Source organism: Agelaius tricolor, unplaced genomic scaffold (genome assembly GCF_023055355.1).
Source record: "Agelaius tricolor isolate 1412-34295 unplaced genomic scaffold, bAgeTri1.0.p SCAF_3, whole genome shotgun sequence".
Classification (NCBI taxonomy): Eukaryota; Metazoa; Chordata; class Aves; order Passeriformes; family Icteridae; genus Agelaius; species Agelaius tricolor.
In genome coordinates this window covers 39,217,752-39,238,636 of record NW_027269263.1, presented here as the reverse complement: position 1 = coordinate 39,238,636, position 20,885 = coordinate 39,217,752, and the positions used below count along the sequence as shown (strand labels likewise).

The following is a 20,885-nucleotide window of genomic DNA, read 5'->3' as shown; positions in this document are numbered from 1 at the left end:
CTATTTATGTAACCTTTTTTTTCTCCAACACAACAGGGCTATAACCACTGCAGAGTGTGCTGGATTAAAAAAATAAAGAAAAAATCCACTTCTCTCCCCAGAAAGGATTTTTTACTTGCTTCAGATCTGTGAATCCTCTCCACGTTTTACCAAATCCTACCATTCAGAAACTTGTCAGTCTTTACCAATTTAAAAGGGAAAAACAGTGCCATCTCCTGGAGCAGGTGGAGCTGAGAGTTCCCTGCATACCTGCATTCTACTCTCCATCTTGCACTGTTTTCTATGCCCTGAAAAGTAACTTCAGGCGTTGCATTTAAAAATGAAAGCAAAAGTCTACAGTAGCATATCATCTGCAAGATTAATCTTGGCGGTCTAAGTTCAACAGCAACATATAATGAGGTCTACTCATCCATCTCACTAAGTTCTACATGACTGGAAAGCTTCATCAGCCCTCCTCAACATGCACAAATCCTGAACAGAAATCTGTAAAAGTAGCAGTTTGGACAAGACCCAACAACGATAGCTTATTTTTATTAAGAGCACAGCACAGTGGGGAAATAGGTGACTCTCAGCTTACAGTTTCAAATCCTTCTGCCATTATCTTGCTTTTACTTTTGAAGGTCCCTATTCTAATCAGCTGCTTTCAAAAACCAGCCTTTGAGAATGTACCAAATGATTTATTACTATAACATAGTCAAGCAAACACCTCTGCTCTACACTGAAGAACTTGCAACAGTGCATAGGAAGGTACACTGTATCTACAATATCAGGTAACTACTCCATCCCCTACCATTTACTAGTTACAGCAGTATCACCAATACCTTATCCAAAATGCTTTACAATAAGGGGAATAAATAGCCCGTTATCAGTAACTTGGGACACAGCCAGCAGTAACAATTCTTACTGTAGGGAGCCTGTAAGGAGTGCTATAAAGGCTCTTCCATTGCCCCAGTAGACTGCCTGCTCTACTGCTCAGGTCCACAGCTAATCTGAAGCTACCTTAGGGGTCCAGCACTAATGTCACTCCTGTCAAATGCTACCAGGCCTGAGCATGCAGCTCAGTTTGTTTGGTTTTTTTAAACTGGATTATATCTGAACTAGGACATAACATAGCTGCAATGTTTTAAAATTGTTTTTCTAATACTGACTGCATAGAAGACGACATTTACACCTTTTCCTACTAATGCATGTTGGGAGTTTGAAGTCTTTTTGAATGCTATAGCTATTTAATAATTTCTCTGAAAAATGCACAACTACCAAACCAAAACTTTCAGAAAAGCATCAGCACAGCACAAGGGCTGAATCAGGATGAAAGCAAATTGGCAGGATGGAAGAGGCAGCAGGTAAGCTTACACCGGCACTTGGATACTATAGTTAGAGTATACTTGACAAGTGCTGTTATTTCCTCCTGGTCATGTGAGCAGTACAAGTAATTTATCATGCCTCATGCTCAATCTTATCTAAGAATTTCAGTTAATTTCATGCTTTTGCCTTCTTCTACTGTTGAGGTATTTTGCTTAGCCTCCTGAATCATCTTAACGGGTTTACCTGCTCAGGAACAAGTGATCCACAAGGATTAAGTTTCACCAGACTGTTTTAAAAGTACTCTTGAAAGAAGACAGAAAGTGTTTTTCTTTAAACTTTTTGTTTAATTCTACAGTATTTGTCTTCCCTCTATTCTGCAATTAAAATTGTCCAAACAGTTGAGGTTCACAGGAATAGCTTCAGAGGTTCTTAGCTACCAATGCTAAAATTTCACTTTTAGATAAACTCAAGCAAAAAATCTGGAATTTTCTTGCCATCATACTTCAGATTCACTTTGCACAGTAGAAATTCTGATGTGATGGATCTTTACAGAAGAGTGATTTAGGCATCTTAATAAAAAAATCCTTAAAAATATATCTTCAATTCAACATTCAGTTTATTTTCTAAAATAAAAACCCCATGCATAATTCTAATATACAGCATTTGATAAACAAAGACATGTATATAAATATTTTTTTCCTTTTAATAAAGATCCCTGTCTACAGTCCAGATCCTGAATGGCAATCTGCCGAACTGTTTTTTAGGAAAACAGATTCCACTGAAGAAAATGTAGATCCATATTGTTTCAGGTACTGGAAAACAAGTGTACTTCAGAACTAAATAATGATCTCTTCAGGCACTTGCCATTTGGCTAACCCAAGCTTAAGAGTTTCATTATTTATAAAAAGCAACAAAATTGCAGTCTTTACAACCTTCTTAGCTAATTTCCACATGAAAAGGTGCAAATCTAGACATTTACATCAGCCATCTTGCTAAGAGAAAATGCCGTATTTCTTCTCCAATTCTTCAACAGAAGCATCTTTTAATCCGATGTGGTTCAAATGATTGAATAATACCTGTGTAACTGAAAAAGAAAATTCCAACATGAATTCTTATTTTTGTAATTCACATTCTTAAAGTCAGTTAGTCCAATTCTTTCCTTGGTGAGAGTAAGGGGCATATAGATTTTAGAGGTGAAATACCAAATAGGTTTTTGAACTACTGGAAGGATGAACGCAAGTAGCAAAGCAGAACTCTCACTTTGTTTCAATGCCTAGGAGCTGCCTAGCAACACTTCCTTAAACAAGTGTATAATCCAGGCAACAGAGAGCTTTTAGTTTCTTTACCAACTCGACACTATTCCACTACATGCAGAAGACAAACGTTAATGCCAATAGCAGATAAAGCTCAAGTCAGGAAAAGGCATGAATGCCATTCATAGAAAGCATTGCACTTCAGTTAAGTCAAGTTATTTTATTTTAAGGAGATTCACATTTCAGAATTTTTTAAGTATATGGTAATTAGTGAAACTCAGCTGTAGATAGTGAATTTAAATTTACATGGACCCAGAGAAATGTTTTTTTAAGTTTCACTATTACATAGTCTGTCTGGTGCACTAAATAAAGAAAAAGTTTGAGACAAAACCCACTTTTAGAAACCATGAATTCAAGCCAATGTCAACACAAATTGCAAACTAACATGACTGATGCCTCCAGAACAGGACAGACAACTAGGGTAAGTGCTTTAGAGATTCTGTTCTCATTCTTTTGCCAACAGAAAAGTCAGGATTGGCCAAGAAATAGTTGTAAATTGTGGAAACTGTATAATCTGGATACCTTGGATCTCAGATGTAGGATTTCATACAAATTCATAAATTTGTAGTATTACCAGCTACAAACTGACAAGATGGCAAAGCTTATTTTATCAGAATAAAATGCAGTGGTATTACTGATTAAAATAAGAGGATTTAGCTGTAGTTTTCCAGTCTAAACAATAAATAAAGAGTCAAAGGATTAAGAAAAATTACATGACATTCATATTAACTTCTAAAACAATAAAAAGCTAGACAACTAAAATGATTATTACATAGAATAAAAAAGAGTAACGCTAAGTTTTACATATTTTTGCCAGATTCTACAGTATCACAAAGACACTACCAGATTACTTACTTTTTTTTTCTGAACCTGACATAAACATTACTGCCATATCAAATCTTTTTAATTCAGAGAGCCTCTGGAGGATTTCAAGGATGAGTGATGGCTCCTCTTTCCTGAAGAAGATTATTAAAAATATAAAAATAACCACTGTTGATTAGAAATATTCAGTAGCTGCAAGCAATATTGAAGAATTCAGGAACGAGAAATTAAAGGACAAATAAAATTCCCCTTTCATATTCGCTATCTTTGTCTTTCATCTGTCCATTCACAAGGCAGAAAGTCAATATCCAGAAACCTTTATGTAGGTATTATTGTTCTACTGAGCAAGAGTGAAGAAATACAAAAACCTAGACTGATGCAAACTGGCTGCTGGTTATGTGCAGAATACCTACTACATGGTTTAAAGCTTACACCTGGCTATAACATCACTATTTTTATAAGTATCACGTAGTGTGAAAGGAAGCAGCACCTGTGGCCTTAGGAAGTTCATTGAAAAATCTGAGCAAATTACAGCTGCCTTAATTTTCATCCATACAGAAAATTCCTAGATTGTGTTCATTTTACATTTTTTTGGTCAACAGTAAACAGGCACTGCCTTTGTTACAAATACTAACAAATAGTATTTTTCTTTAATAATTTCACTTTTTTTTTGAGGGAGACAGGACTCTTACCTTACAGCAAACAATTTCAGCTTCCTAGCCCTTTTATGTTGTATCACCAAACACAGGACTGTACCTCTAAGACAGTATTTTTCACCCATTGGATGGATATTTTACTTTTTAAGGAAACCAAGGGAAAGGCAAACATTGATTTATGCTTGCTTATCTCCATAAGACAACACCGAAAACATCAAGTATGTGCTTCTCAGACAATGTAATTCAGAAAAGCAGTACAGTGCCTCTGACAGACAAAATGAACTTTAGGACTCAAATGGTAGCATGGATAGAAATTTCAAAAATAACTTGTCAGGTCCTGTCTTATCAGAACCTCAGTCTCCAATACACATTTGCTACAGGCAACTGTAAAATGCTAGTAGATAATTAAGTCTGAATGCATCACAGTAAGCGTGGCATAAAACCAAAACCCTCTGAATTTCTCAGCTTTAGAAAGTTAAAATAGAGGACAATGGGCAATTCTATGTGCTCTCAGAATACACACGCAATAATATGAACAAAAGTTATTTCATACAAATTAATGCAAGTTTCTGGTGCTCTTTAGCAAAGCACAATTCAACAACACTCAGTAAAAGTATTTTTTTCACTTCTTTTTTACCTGGTTTTTCATTATGAGTTTCACTTCTTAAGAAGCAACTACTAAGTAATTCCAATTATTTCATTATGTTCGTGTAATGCTGTGTGCTGGAAACAATTTTGTAAGCCCAAGGCTGGGCCTAGAGAGAAAATAAACTCCCAAACACAAAACAAGAAAATAACCTCTCTCCACCACAAAACCACCAAACCTTTCAAAACAGCACTAAGCAATGTAAAACAAAGGAGAAGTTAAACTTACTCAATATAGAAGTCATGTAGAATTTTCAGGATCTGGTAAAACAAGTCTGGATCTAAGGACTTCTGAAACAGCTTTGCATAAAGCGAGGGCTCTATTTGCTATAGAAAAGTTTTAAAAGTTAATTTTAGACAAAAAAATACAACTTTTCATGAGAATTACATGTGCATTTTTAGAAGGTCATGGACAATGCTGAAGTGCATGAAAGTAAAAAAATCAAATCACAGAATTTAACATGAAACAACTGTTTTTGCTTGTTTGCTTGGGTTTTTTTACTAATGGTAATTTCTAACTTAAAAAAATGTTAAGTGATTTTTTTTTTCAAAATATATGTGAGTAAAAGTACACATTAAGCAGACTGCTGTTTCAATCATTTCCTCATTTTAAATATGTTGCTATGTTTAATTACCCTAGAAGCACTCATTAGAAAATTATAATTTAATAGTTACTAATGTAAAGTCTTTAAAAAAGGGCCTATATTTGAAAAAAACGCAGAGACTGTACTTTAAGCAAATAAAAAGGCACAAAAGAAGCAAAACTCAAATGTGCATCAGATTGCTTATTGCTATGTAAACACAATTAAGTAAAGGGATTATTGTATACTTGAGGCACTCTAAACATATCTATCCCTTCCACCTAAGGGTACTGTTTCTTCAACTGCTGTTGAAGAAATTGTCCAAACACTGTTGATACTCTATGTTTCATACCTTCAGGTAAAAGTACATGTTTTCAGGGCAGTCTTTCAACTTTCTGAAGTCAGATTCAAGCTGGAAGGAATTTGCAGGAATAGGAGGAACTGGAGAAGCAGACATGAATGACCTTCTGATTTCTTTTTCTCTCTGTTGGCTTGCAGGAGCAGATGGATGCAATGTTGATGAAATTCTTTTCACATTTACAGGCAGCCTGCAAAGGTATTTTGAAACATATAATCAAATCAACTTTTAAGGAAATTCTACAGTGAGACCTAATAGGAGATCCTTCTATTCAATAAAAGCTAAAATACTGAAAATTTTTTAGAAAATATTGTGTTTTAGTTTAAGCAGATATCTTAAAATTCCTTTTCTAAAAAAAAAACACATCTGCAAATACTTAAATTTACTCAGCCTCTACTTTTTTTCTGGAAATAATTGCATTTTATAGAAGTTTCTCCCATATATACCTGCCAAAAACAAAAAAAAAAATCATATTTTCTGTAATTTCATAATGCAAAGCAGTAACAATGTCAAATGTATAAACTAGTTTCAACACTGATAGCAGCAGAACTATTTTTTCTCCTTTAATTTCTCATTTAAGTCCATTGATTTTTTAGAAATTAAGAAATGGCTAAGACTATACTTTTTTCTTCAACTCTTCACAGTAAATCCATCTAACTGAGCTAGAAAAGGTGTGTGGGGCCAGTGCTTCTCACAGAAGTTCTTTGACAAGGATTCTTTGTATCAACAGAATGAGGCAGTGCTGATGCAGTGGACAATGAATTCTAAGACTGAGCAAGGATAAAGCTTCTGTACTTCAGCCCAGTTTCAGTAAGACAGACTTCAGTTTGCCTAACTAACAGCGTGTCTTAGAAACTGAGCATATCTGAAGCTACCACCTGCCTCAGCAGAGGAAAGGGTGGTGACACTCATCTGCTCCCCTTCTCTCACATAACTGGGGTACAAAGAATGTTTGAACTCTGTTCAAAGTATCTTCTAGAAACAGCAGATAAAAGTTGTAAAAACAGCTAGGGAAGATGGAGTACCCAAGCGAGAAAGAGTACAGCATGCAGAAAAATATGAATGCCTTTATATTTGCAATGTAATTCTGAGTTTTCCATCTGACACTAAATGGACCATATTTGTCTGAACCACTGAGTGGTCAAAAAGGTAAATGTGCAAGAACTGCATATTTACTTCAACACTGCTTTTTCAATTCAGATTCTCCAAAATGCCTTCAATACCTCACCACATGTAGACATCTGGAAAGTAAGATTATATTTCAACTACATTTACCTTTCCAAAAGAGGATGAGAATTATTATACTTACTGTGATAGTGATGTATCACTGATTTCTTCTATTTTCAAGTGCTTTGCTTTTGGAATATCAACTGTAGTCAACAGATCATCCTGATCTAGAGCTTCTGTTGCTTCAACACTCACTGAATTCCTCCAGTTATTGACTAAAGTAGTGCTGGGCAAGTCACCATCTGATGTATCATCATCATCAACTTCCTCAATCTCTATTCTTCTCAGTGGCTTCTAAACAGAGCACAGAGCTCATGTCACGTGTGGACTCAATACAAGTGTTTAAACAGACTCCATACACAGCTGTGTGCAACTTAAAATAATTGTATGACAACCAGTTACCTCTGCAGTGGTGCACAGAGAAGACACTTTGCATAAAGGTAAATGGCAAAACCAGGAAACCATAAAAATCTACATGAAGCCTGATATAATAATTTTATTGCTTTACCCTCATAAACCAGTATATCCTTATGGATCTCCATATGCAGTCTGTTTTCCCAGTAATAATTAAAAATGTATATTGTTTCACACTAAGGTTGAATAGGCAAGATCTATCATATACTTTGTCCCAGTATGTGGGACAGCTTTGTGATTTAGCAAAACAAAAAAAATCCAACAACACAGGCCCACAACTTAAAAATTTTCATCTAATAAATATCTGTAACTCAACCCTGCTGACTGACCAAATTACATACATCCCAAGGTAATTCCACCATGTGCTGAAATGCTTCATGAACCCCATTATTTTTGACCATCACCTAGTACCACCATCACAAGTCTTAGAAAAAGAGCTCTCATCACTTCTTACTTTAGAACTACATTCCTGAACATGAACATAGTATGTATTGCTCTAGAAATACTGATGCAAATGCACATGCTTAAACACACTCAACAACTTAGACTTCTAGGAAATGGCAGTACTAAAAGCAGAGATGTTTCAGCTATACTTTTTCTACCTTAACAAAATAACAAGAGGAATACAACCAATCTACCATCTCCATTTTATTTAGCAGCTGAAGTGAACACTTAATAAATATAACTGCCTATAGCATTTCAGCTACTTCATTTAGGTTTAAAGAAATAATTTTTCTAGCTGTAGAGAGGACATAGTACTCCTCTCTCCCAAAGGATCAAAATAATCACACACTTTCTATTAAAACTATCCATCTGAATTACATTACTTATGAGGGTAAACAAAGGTTTTCAAATAGAATGTGTGCATACATGTACAAAGTACAAGCACTCTTTGTATTTACACAACTCATTGCTGAATGTATAAAGATTAAATGTACTAAAAGAGGAAGCCTAATACATAAAGAAACCTGGTATTACATTTTTTCATCTATAACTCATTCATCTGACTATAACCACTGATAAATCATAGTCTAAATACATTGCTTATTGAAAACCAATATCCAGCTGTCCTGCAGTTTACATGGATGAAAATGCACACTCAAAGCTCCTTGGAAAGCAGCCCTAGGTGACAGCAGCATATGGCACAAGGAGGCAACTTCTCTTAAAACCACTATGGCTGCTGTAAAAACTGTAAACAGCAGTAGAAATGAAGGACAGTTTACCCAGAGGTTCTCATCTTTCTCTCATTTACTCTCAACTGCAATGTCACCTATGGGCACAAGCCAGGGGTTTGGGGCTGCCTGCCTACTCCACATTATAAATGTATGCATACACCATGTTTGCTGAGGGTGGTACTGCAGGCTGAATGCTTACCTCACCACTGCTGTGAACATCAGCATTTCCATGTGTTTACATGTTCTTGAAAAATATCAAAAGAGCAAATTTATGTATTTTTGGCTTTCCACAAGCAAGGCTATCTATCAAGGGTTAGTCTACAATATAGAAAGCAGATTTTAACTCCAAACTCTACTTTTCCCACCATTATAGAAAGCAATAAATATAACAACTTACTGTTGATTTAATCTGTAATGGATTATCAATCATTTTCACTATATTTTTGATTTCTGTTTCTTTTATCAATACTGCAGGATATTCTTGGTGAGTCTGCTGCTCTTTCTCAGCTAATTCCTGAAAAAAATGCCAAGTTGTCCAAAAGATCAGGTGTTTCATGAGTAAATACAAGATATGTTGAAAAATAATGTAATAAAGAATAAAAATCTTATAGTACTATAGCCTTACAAAAAACTCCTTAACAAACAAAACCCCACTATACTGAAATAAGCATACATACATTTCTTATTTTCGTGAGTTCGTTTATTGCTTGTTTATTTCCAGGTTCCAGCTTCAGAACAGCTTCAAAATCTGAGTGAAAAACAACATAGAAACTGTAGATATTTCAAGTTACAATGTACACCTGGTAGATTTTTAACCTTCTATTTTCCTTTCATAGCTCCAAAAATAATTAAAGGCAGGTAAGTGACAGAACGGCCAGGGTTGGAAGGGACCAGCCACCAGTGGGTCACAGGGTCCAACCTCCCTGCTCAAGCAGGGCCATCCTGGAGTGCAATGCACAGGATGGCATTCAGACAGTTCTTGCGTATCTCCACTGAGGGAGACTCCACAACCTCTCTGGGCAATCTGCTCCAGTGCTTGATCATCTGCACAGTAAGAATTTTTTTCTCATATTCGAGTACAACTCCCCATGCATCAGTTTCTGCCTGTTGCCTCTTGTCCTATTGCTTGGAACCACTGAGCAGAGCCTGGCTCCATCCTTTTGACACCTTCCCTTCAGATAGACACTGGTGAGGTCATCCCTCAGTCATCTCTTCTCCAGACTGAACAGGCACAGCTCCCTCAGCCTTTCCTCATAAGAGAGATGCTCCCTTCCCCTGATCATCTTTGTCACCCTCTGTGGGACCCACTCCAGGAGCTCCATGTCTCTCTTGCACTGAGGAGCCCAGAACTGGGCACAGCACTCCAGATGTGCCTTAGCAGGGCTGAGTGGAGGGGCAGGATCACCTCCCTGGACCTGCTGGCAGTGCTCTTCCTAATGCAGCCCAGGATTCCATTGGCCCTCTGGCCACAAGGGCACTGCTGGCTCATGGGCAGCTTGGTGTCCACCAGGTCCTTCTCCCAGCAGGTCAGCCTCAGTCTGTGCTGGTGCAGGGGTTGTTCTTCCCCAGGTGCAGGACCCTACATTTGCCTTTTGGATTTCTGAAGGTACCTCTCTGCCCATCTCTCCAATCTCTCAAGGTCCTTCTGGAAGCCTCACAGCACCCTGGGGTATCAGATGCTCCTCCAAGCTTTGTATCATCACTTAACTTGCTGAGGAGGCATCTGCCCCTTCATCAAGTCACTGATGAACAAGTTAAACCACAACGGGCTCAGTACTGAACCCTGACAGACACCACTAGTGACAGGCCTCCAACTAGACCCTGTGTCACTGATTAAGACCCTCCAGGATCTGCTGTTCAGTCAGTTCTCCATCTACCTCACTGTCCCCTTACAAGTCATCCTAATGCCTATATAATTTCCTGTGGGATCTCAGCACATCGTTCCCGATGTCCAGAGATGCCAAGAGAACCCTTGGGGGTCTCGAAAACCCTGGAATGTTGCCAAGAGTGCTTGGTGGCTTGATTTTGATCCATCCACAGAAGTAACAAGAGTCTGAGGACAAGAGAATCACTTTAGAGTAAAAGGTGTAAAAGAGACACATTTAGAAGGTGAGATATAGACTTTAAGGTTTTTGGTACAGGGGGGTTATGGAGACAAGATGGAGAGATCGGGGCGTGTCTTGTCCTTCTTCTTTGCTTCTTCTTGTCCTCCATCTCCTGTGATGATGTTGGCACTTAGAGATTGGTTTCTGGTGAAGGTGCACTTGCCAACATGGGCGAAAAGCATTGGGAAATAAAGGTAAATATTGTATACGTAGGTTTTAGTATAAAAAGACATGACCGCCCCGTGGGTGGTCAGAGAGTGCCTGTGACTGCCTGCAGATCAGACCTCTGTTGGGCAGACAGAAAATTTTTGTAGATAAGAAATAATAAACAACCTGAAGACCGAAAGCTGAAGAGTCCAGACTCGTCCTTTGCATCGCGCCCACCAAAGAACCACCCTACCCGTGTCGGGGCAGAGACAGACAGCCGGACCCGACAATTTCCTACTTTTAAATGAACTTTCCAAACTATTTCTTACCACTTATCATAAACAGCAACAACTGTAATTTCACACAAAACTGTCTTCCCATTATGTGGGCACCAACACAAGAGTTTTTACACATATTCAGTGAAATTCAAGAGAAACCGCTTCATTCTTAACTTCTGCAATGACAATCTCAGTAAGTTAGAACAAAAAAAGAGCAGGATGTCCTTATACTGATCTCTTACCTACCACATTTAGGCTAACTCAAAATCATACCTTGAATAGCTTCCTTTAGCTTCCCAAGAGCAACTCTGGCAGCTCCTCTTCTGGCAAAAGCTTTAGAATAGGAAGCATCTAAGTGCAGAGCTTGTGTGCAGTCATCTTCTGCCTCTTTGTACCTCAGCAAAAGAGTAGCACAAAATTAATAATCAGTTTCAAGAGGCAGTTTCAATTGAGATGATGATAGAACAGCCCAAACCAATTAAAATATAAAGGTAGATCTTCATTACCTACATACATAAACATATCACTGAGCTAAAATGTGAATTAAAAAAAAACTTGCATAAAATATGGTTTCTTAGGACCTTGAAATTTAAGCTGTATCTTTTGGTATCTCAAAACAGAATGCTGACTCTTTTTAGCATTACAAAAATTCACATCCTCTGTAAAGATAAAAAACCACATTAAAGCTTATCAGAGCAGAGTCCATTTTAAAAATTCAACAACAGCCTTAAAATCCAAGTTAGTACCATGGCTTTGTACTTCTGAAAACCAGAAATACCATTACAAACAAAGAAAACATACCAGAGAGGAGAAGCAACTATGCATGAGAATAAATTTCATTTGGAATTCTGTGACTTGTCCTTAACTATTTCAGAATGAGAACTCAGAATATCCTTGCATTAATGTCATTTGCTTCATTTTAAGAATAAATTTCCTCATCCCATTTATATTGTTACATTAGATCATGATTCCACTATGTGCTTAATAAAATATTTTCATTCATCCCTCTTCTCCATGTTCAAACTATCATTAAATTTATGCAAATTAATTTTTATTTGCTGTTCTCATCAGCACTAGCAGTTTGTAAGAATACCAATGGGCTTTTGTTGCATTTTATGTTTGGTCCTCTTTGAAATGTAAAGACTCGTGATACGGGATTCATCACAGGGAAACCATTTTCTTGCTTGGTCATTCAATTAAGTATTGCTTCCTCTGAATCTCACAGAAGATTATTTGCATTCTGATGTCCTTTAAATTACAAGTGTTGTGTCAGAAATACTATCTATGCAACTCATCTTATCCTGATTTGAGATCAATCTACTGTCTCTAAACACACTCAGTCATGTCACATTAAAACAGATGACCAACACAGCCCTCTGCTCTTCATGCTACCAGCTTACATGTTTTAAATTACCACACCATCACAGAGTCAAACAAAGTTCACACCTAAAAACTGGCCATATGGAACTTACCTAATTTGCTGGAAAGCATGAATTTCCATACAGTTTCTGGATTATTTGGATAAAACTTAATTAAAAATAAACAAGCAACACATACATGCCTCTATCAGTGAAGTTAAAAAAAACAATTTTACATTTTAAAATGCAAAAATTTCCAGAAAAAGCTGTTATTCATTCCCTCTAAAGTCAGAAGTTATAATTCACTTATTTTTACAGAGCAATGTTTAGTAGTGGACTGGGTTTCATAGTCAAACAAAAAGCTTTGGACAGTTCCTTCCAGAAAGGTGAATATCTGGATTTTGCACACATAAAAGAATGAAAATTGAACTTCAGAAACCATTATTTCACACTGGTGCTATTTTATTCTCTCAGAACTTGCTTCCTACAAATTGCATTGAGATCACACATACAGATTTGTTCCCTCTCCTTTACTGCTTTAAACTTGATTTATTCTATACTGAATTCTAAAAAAAAATGAGGAGGAGTGACAATAACTCAACTTGAGTGAAAATCTGCTGGATCATTATTGCTCCTGATTTACAACAAACAATACAGCATGTGCAATTCCACTTACTTCTCAATCTTTAGGTAGGCCATGGCTCTGTTAGCTGGCAGTAGTGCATTGGTGCCATCTGCTGCGATACCGCGGGTGTAACATTCTATTGCAGCCTCATACTTTCCTTCTTTGAAATAACCGTTACCCTGGAATATTTAGGTCCGAACAAAAAAAACCAGCATTGTAAAAATTCAGTGCAATTAACTTTTTGTTATCCTTTTTTTTGCAGAGAGAGTGACAACATTATGAAGATGAATTGCAAAGAACACCCACATCAGGGCAGACAGTTACAGCGTATTTCTTCCTATCTAAGTTTTTGTGTTCTGCCTCCAAGATATCTTAATACTTTCTAATACTTCAAGGATAAAAAAAACTTTGCTACATGCATAGTTCGAATGCAGACTTGTAAGTCTACAACTTATTTAGCTTTATGCTTGATGTGCAGGATAACCTACCCTGTACCTCATGAATTTAAACACAAGCTGAACATTTACAATTCCCCTTTCAATATGATTTTATGACTTCACAAATTCATATTTATCCTGCTCCATAAAACTTATCCTTAAATATTACTTGGGTCCAAATGTTGTTGTTGTTTTCTAGTCAATGCTCCATACAAGAAAATTACATTCCTTTTTTGTTTGTTTCTGGGGAACTAACATTACCTTTTGCTTCTCAATACTGATTTGAAGCTGCACATCTCTGCTACTACTCTACTGACAAAAAACCAGAAAGGCCACAGTTCAGACTTGATCCATGTCACCAGGAACAAGCCCGCAGTGAGTCAGCTCTGCTGCCAATGAACTATTGCATTGGACTGAAATTTCTCTTCTGAGATCTAGTCAGACTCTTGTTCCTTAATGCATACCTTCATTCTTATCTGACTAATTACTTATCACCACCAGTATAGCAAACCTGAATAATGATAACAAGTTAGGAGTTACATAGCTAGGTAAGTGAGCAGAATTATGGTTTAGTTGGTAATGCTATTTATTTATTGAAAGAGTGGTGAGAGGGAGAAATCAATAAACCAACTGTGAGTCAAGACTATGCATCCAGAGATACATTTTTATTGTCATTGTTGCCTGCACCCCCAAAGTCCTTTTTATAACTACTATTCATCATGTAATCAGAGGTTTGAAAACAAGAAATAGTCCACAACTCCCCTTGGACAAGCAAGCATCAAGAAACTTATAATAATGGAGAAATGGAATCTTTGTAAAGTGCAGTTTAAGTTCTACTTGTCTTACTGTGTATTTGAAATTTTGCATATACAATCTGGGTTGTAAAAGCTACCTTTTATAAGTACTCCTCTAGACAAATCCAAACAGAGCTCACTGTCCCACTCACCTTCCTAGAGGCAAAATGGGAAACACTTGAAGCAACATCAAGGGCATTCCATATATGAAGTTCAAGGTGGTGCCAAGTTTAATTTATACCTTTGCATAACTAAAAGCAGCATAACTAACAGTACAACAGCACCCTTTTCTTTGCTAGGTTTCTCCTGTTCCACCAGAACCTGTGACCTACCAGATCTTTTTCTGCAATTGCCTTCTGCTTGAGCTGCTGGTCTTCAATGCGCTGCTTCTCTTCATCTGTTAATCCTGTTCTGACTGCATCTTCAAACTCTTTCTGTTCTGATTTTTCTTTCAATGACAGAGCCTGTAAAAACATAATTTTTCCCTTCAGTAAGTATTTTCCCACATAAACATTTTCAGAACATAAATTACAATAATTTCTAAACTTTTAGGATAAGAAAATCAGCAAAGCTTTTTAACAGAAGTGCCTGTGTTGTAAATTAAATACAAATTGAAGAGACAATTTAAAAACAATTTGTTTCTTGAAAATGTATTTCTTTGAGGGACTGCAAGTCAGAATAATGTTTTGTAAATTAGAAGTATGTAACTTATGAAGCACAGTGTGAAATGACTCATGGAACCTTTCTATACAGTCCAATTCACATATCATTTATTTCTTCAATTACTGGAGGCTTTGCACCTTCATTCTGAAAATAAACTTTTCAAGCACCGTCAAAAACACAGTTGAAGAGGTCTATGTAAATTCATACAGAAGTGACAGGTGAGCTAATAGTTCCAAAGGTCATAATAATTAACATTCTCCCTATCATGAAAAGAATCTAACTTGCACTACAAGTATTTTGTTCTGTTCTTAGAACAACTTTCTGGTTTGGTTGACCACAGCAATCAGTGGACTACAAGCAGGCTAGCAATGCAGTTTTATGGCCAAGAGAACACAGAAGTTCTCTCATGTGCTGTGCTTCCTTATACCAAAATACTAGGCATGACTGAAAAAAGCATTAACATAGGAGGTAGAAAATTGGAGAAAAAAAAAAAAACAACAAAAAAACAACCAACCCACCAAAACCCAACCAACAACAAAAAGTCCAAAAAGACACCAGATGGTGCACACATGCAGTCTTAGTCTGGGATCCAATATTACACTGATATTTGCATATGTGTGAGTTTCTCCAAAAGAAACGCCATTAAAGATTTTGACCTCAGTGAACTTCAGGTACCAGAAAATGCATCTTTATTGAGAATTTATTGAATCAGTTCTTGTTACAAAAATTGACACATATAATATGAACAGGGTGTACTAATTTATGTTAGTGTCTATTCATCTTTTTACCTGATCAATTTTCTTCAGTTCATTTTTTGCTTCAAAATTGTTTGCATCCAGCTCCAAAACTTTTTCATAATCTATCAGAAGACCAGAAAAATATGTTTCAGGTGGGAAGCACAGACCAGTAAGCAGAGCATTCTTTTGAGATAAATCTGTTTTGTAATTACCCAAGAAGTTTGAGATATTTCAAGTAATACATCATTCTAGAACAGTTAAAGCTGAATTATTCAAGAACTACTAACATCTACTGCTATAATTTGGACTTGCTACTTGAATTTTACCTTGCCAGAAGAATATGCAACATGATATTTCTTTGTTTCTAGGAAATGAAAATTAAATTCCTACACTAAAGAAACAGATCACACAAGTTGGTACGTATTTTAAGAAAAGAATTTTAAAAAAGACCCACCTTCTTTAGCACCTTGAAGATTTTTCAAAGCAAAGCGAGCGGCCCCTCTTCTCGCATAAGCCTTTACGTAATTTTTATCTAAAGCAAGTGCTAAATTGCAGTCAGATTCTGCAACAGAAAACCTATCAAAAAAATGAATGAGTAGTTTGGACACATCTAGGTTATAAACCCCAAAATTTCAGCAGTTCATCTTACTCTGAGCCTCACCAGGTTCTTGATAAGATGGGAATCTTACATGCTTCAGAAGGGGCACAAACCAAGTACTCACACGTTTCTTGATTCTGAATACATTAACAGCAGTAAAGAATCTCTACTGCCACAGGAAGAATAACCAACTCCCCTTTCTTCACCCAAAACAAATCAAAGCCTTAGAAACAGAGCTCACTGGATGTGAAAGGCAATTTAACTTTCTCTTCCTCTTTTTTCTTGAAGTCTTACACTGTTAACACAGAAGATGGTGAACTGCTAGTGCGCAAGCCAAGGAAAAATTGATGAGGGAGACTACCAGATTGCTTCTCCTGGTGATTCCTATTTTACTTTGAAACTGGAAGGCAGGTTGCAACAACACAGCATGATGCATAAATCAAGAATTAAAACTAGACCAAAAATCTGAAGGTAGCGTTTCAAGTACAAAAATAGCACAGATTTAACAATGCAAGTCTTACTTTTTCATTCTATAAAAAGCTGATGCTCTGTTTGTGGGCAATACTGGATTGTACGGATCAGAATGCATCCCTCTAGTATAGCATTTTATAGCTTCATCAAAGTTTCCTTGTTTAAAGTATTTATTACCCTGTGAATAGAAAAGAACAAGTTTTTCAGCATTTTTCAGAATTTTCAGCAAGTTACTGTATATTGGCAGCTACCATGCTAATTAAAAACCCTAAAAATACAAAGTATTCTTGAAATGCTTAAATATTTTTGTTCAACATTCCTCACAAAATACTGCTTTACTATGAAATATGCTAATATATTCTAAGCGCACCATATTAAATAATTTTCAAGATATATTCTCTAACAGAGGTCTATAAAATATTCATTTTCAGTATCTCTAGGTCATTTCCAGAAACGTGCAACAAGCATATACATAGCTACTTAAATTATCAAATAACGTTTTTTTAAGTTTTCAGTAACTAGGTTTGGCATCTTTGCTTTCCAAGTCAACATTTTCATTTCTGCCTCCTCTGGGACACAACTTTTACCTCACATGCACCTTCAAGGACCTCACTGCAGCCAAGACAATAATGGCCAAAGATACTAGATTTCTATAGTTTATAGATTACTATATATCTATAATTCTATAACCTTTTCCTTCTCTGCAAGAGCCTTTTCAGCATCTACATGAATTCCATCTTCTTCAGAGTCTGATTCTGGAGATACAGAATCATGAGTACTATCTTCTTTATCAAGTTCTTCAAGTATTTTATCCTGGAATCAGAAACAAAAAACCAAAATGTTGTCTTCATTATAATTTAACAGTGCAAAATAATACAAGTAAGATTTTATTAATGTGTCCTCCAATACTGACAGTTGTGCTTAGTCTTACATTCTACTATAATTATGACCTTTTAATAGGCTTATTGTTAAAACAGGTTTTTTTTTCCCCTTAAGCTAAAATTCAATCTGCTAGATGAAAGCACAGTCAATAAAAACCCAAGTATTTATGAAAATTCCAAATATTAAATTTGTAATCTTTTTGGGAGAAAGCTACTCTATGTTCATACAGTACCCAGCACAGTAAGATACTGACTAGTGGACTGATTCTCAGCACTGGAACAAAATCTTATTTAACACAGAATCAACTGGGGACAAGACTCTGGCAACAAAGCAAATCTTAAGACTTACCACATCAAGTTTTCCCCATGCTTCATAATCGTAAGACTTGATCTTGTTTTTCTTGTTTTCCTCAGAGGTTATCTTTGAAGGGACTTTATTTTTGCTTTTCTTCTTTTTCTTAAAAGCCTTGTTTCGAATTGGTGGCAAATTCTAAATAGAATTAAGTAACTTATTATAAAACAGATGTGTGGAAATCACTTGCACTGAAGAATCTACAACACCTGTACCTAGACAGAATATCTATCTAGTGGCTAGTTTTATTTTAGAAATCCATCTAGCAAGCTGTTCTCATGAGCTCTACAAAACCACTAAGAATTACAAGCATAAATCTTTAAACACTTAATAGTAAATATTACATGTATGATATAAAACCGAGTTTTAGAAGACAACTGTCTTCAGAGTATCACTAAAGAATCACTTCAATACACTAAATGTCAGCAGTAAATTACCAATACTGATGCTGCAAACAGAAATATTCTCATAGATCTACCCAGAACTGATAAAAAATTTACTGGCCTTATCACCTTCAGGTGCTACTGGCCCACAGCTCTGGTGGTGGTGCAGTTTACAGAGGAATCTGTAGTTTACTTCAGGTGAAGAACACATGGATTAGTTTATGCCTTCTATTCAGATATTTTAAGTAAAAAAATGTAATTTTTGCTAATGCAAAACATTATTATTATAAACACCGTATGAATAGCTGAGTTGACACTGGTCTTGTGTTTTCTTACCTCTTCTGGGACCCCACTCTGTTTCCTGAGTTCAGAATCCACTTCTTTAATATCTTTTTCCCAGCTCTCCAATTCTCTCATAAAATCCTGCAGCTCTTCAGCATTTTGCTTCACTTGCATCTGCAGCTCTATCGCTTTACTTGGTGCACTCATCATAACCTGCCAAAATTCAAGGAAAAAAGCCTTCTTAAAAAGAAGTTGGAAGTATGTAGTGAAGGAAGCTAGCTACTTAAAAATTAACAAGTCTGACTTACATGCTAGTCAGACTTCCCAACAGCATAGTAGGAACATTAAACATTAAGAGACTAATGAGAAAACACAGTTGAAATGTCTTTGAAAAAATGAAAAGAAGCCATATTATTCAGATAAAACAAACTATATTATAACAAACAGCAATTCACGTTTTCCTAACTAAATATAAGGTAAAGCACCCAACAAGTCAATGGTAATCCTGAAACTGCAAGCAAGTCCCTACAACACTGTTTAATAATTATTAACACTTGATTGTTTTCAGAGATTTTGTTGTCTCAATTTTGTTGTCTTAAGTGAAAGAAGTTTTATTATCACAAAAATATCAAGTCACAATTAACAAGTAACCTTAAAAATTTTGGTTACAATTCAGAAAAAAAAGAAACCCCACACATGTACAGTTCGTAGCACAAAAATCAGAAAGGATGAGGCAAACATGCTTTGAAAACAGTCATGATTAAGTAACTCATAATAAGCTAAATACAAAATTAGACAAAGAGTTATGAATGGTTGCTAACTATAACCTCTTGATGGCAAGCTTCAGGATCTGTTAAAGCCTCATGGAAATATAAATAAGCTATTTGTAGAGATACTACACATAAAACTTTTAAGGAAGAACAAGATCTACGCTATTTAATATGCTTTATTTAACGTTATTTTTCACACCTGTGCAATAACCTAGTAGCACAACAATATAAAAATTTATGAGCCAAAAAAGCTAACGATTTCTGTGGTACAACGTGCCATCCATAATTATAGACAAGGGTCTCAAAGAGATGGAAAAACCACTGCACGATTACTAGTGAACTAATGCTACCAAAGCAGCAATGTTTTCACATGCTTAGGAATAAGCAGCTGAGTAGATGCCCTGCTGCAGCAGTTTCTTTCTCCCTAGCTCAGGCACAGGTGGTGACATAATTATCCTGAACAATGTATTAGGTCTATTTGAAACATAACAGAAATAAACTTTCATTGAACCCAAAAATACATAGCTTTCATCACGTTTCCAGTCAAGCAGCTTACTATGTTTTTATCCACCTTCAACTGTTGTCCCATGCCGAATTACCACTGTAATATTCAATCTGTTAATTTCGTGCAACTTGGGCAGGGACGCATCAAATATTCCATACAGCTTAGCATTTCCAGGCAGGCAGAACAAGATACTTAAAAATATGCAAAAAATACCTTGTAATCTATTGACCTTTTCTTTTTCCTATGTCTGACTAAAACAATATTCTCACGCAGGCGAAAACCTAACATGAAGTCTGGCTGTTTATTCTCTGCCACTCTAAAGCATCCGGCTAAAGTGTACGAAGTCAAATTGCTCCGTTACCAACTAGCCGCACACAACTTAGCGACGACTTTAACGCACGCACTGACAGCAGCCTCTGCGGCGCAGCCCTTAAACCTTCAGGGCACTTTTATTCCGACTCTCAACTGAGAGCTGAGCCCTCCCAACACCCGAAGGCTGCTGCTCCCAGCGACTCCCCTGGAGCGGCCGCACCACGCCGGCGGCCCGGCCGGCAGCACGGGCCGGCCCTGGAGCGGGTCCCGAGGCCGCGCCGCAGGAGGCCCCGAGGCAGAACAGCCCCTGCGAGCCCCAGCACCGCCTCTGCACCACCCGCAAGCTACAAGCCAGGCCTTGACTCCATCAGGGTGTGCTCCCCACGCCTCGCCTCGCCACCCCGCGCGGCCAAGCCGCCCGTGGACCACAGGGGTGGGGATGCGGCTGCGGGACGGCTCCGCCCGATCACCGCAAGCCGCGCTCGCCCCTTCCCGCCCTGGCCTCACCTGCGCCGCGCCGCGGCTCCTCCCGCGCTGCCCAGCCCGCTCCCAGGCTGCCGCGCGGCCCCCGCGCCAGGAGCCAACTGCGCCTGCGCGCGCGGCCCCCCACCCACGTGCCGGGAGCACGGCCGGCGATTGGCGCGGCTCCGGGCCCCGCGGCCCCCGGCAGGCGCGGGCCCGTACGGCCGGA

The 20,885-nt window shown here is 37.4% G+C and overlaps 1 protein-coding gene across 1 annotated transcript; it reads right to left on the bottom strand.

Moving 5' to 3' along the window:
- Window positions 1-1,903: 1,903 nt before the first annotated feature.
- On the bottom strand, window positions 1,904-20,836 carry RPAP3 (RNA polymerase II associated protein 3). Its single transcript, XM_071423540.1, has 17 exons — window positions 20,702-20,836; window positions 18,662-18,820; window positions 17,940-18,080; window positions 17,400-17,522; window positions 16,760-16,887; window positions 16,095-16,216; window positions 15,692-15,762; window positions 14,573-14,704; window positions 13,061-13,188; window positions 11,300-11,421; window positions 9,174-9,244; window positions 8,894-9,010; window positions 6,990-7,201; window positions 5,675-5,870; window positions 4,971-5,068; window positions 3,474-3,574; window positions 1,904-2,389 (listed from the first exon to the last, which is right to left on the bottom strand). The coding sequence occupies exons 2-17, from the start codon at window positions 18,815-18,817 to the stop codon at window positions 2,298-2,300; spliced, it is 2,010 nt and encodes a 669-aa protein (XP_071279641.1). The 5' UTR covers window positions 18,818-18,820; window positions 20,702-20,836; the 3' UTR covers window positions 1,904-2,297.
- Window positions 20,837-20,885: the final 49 nt, after the last annotated feature.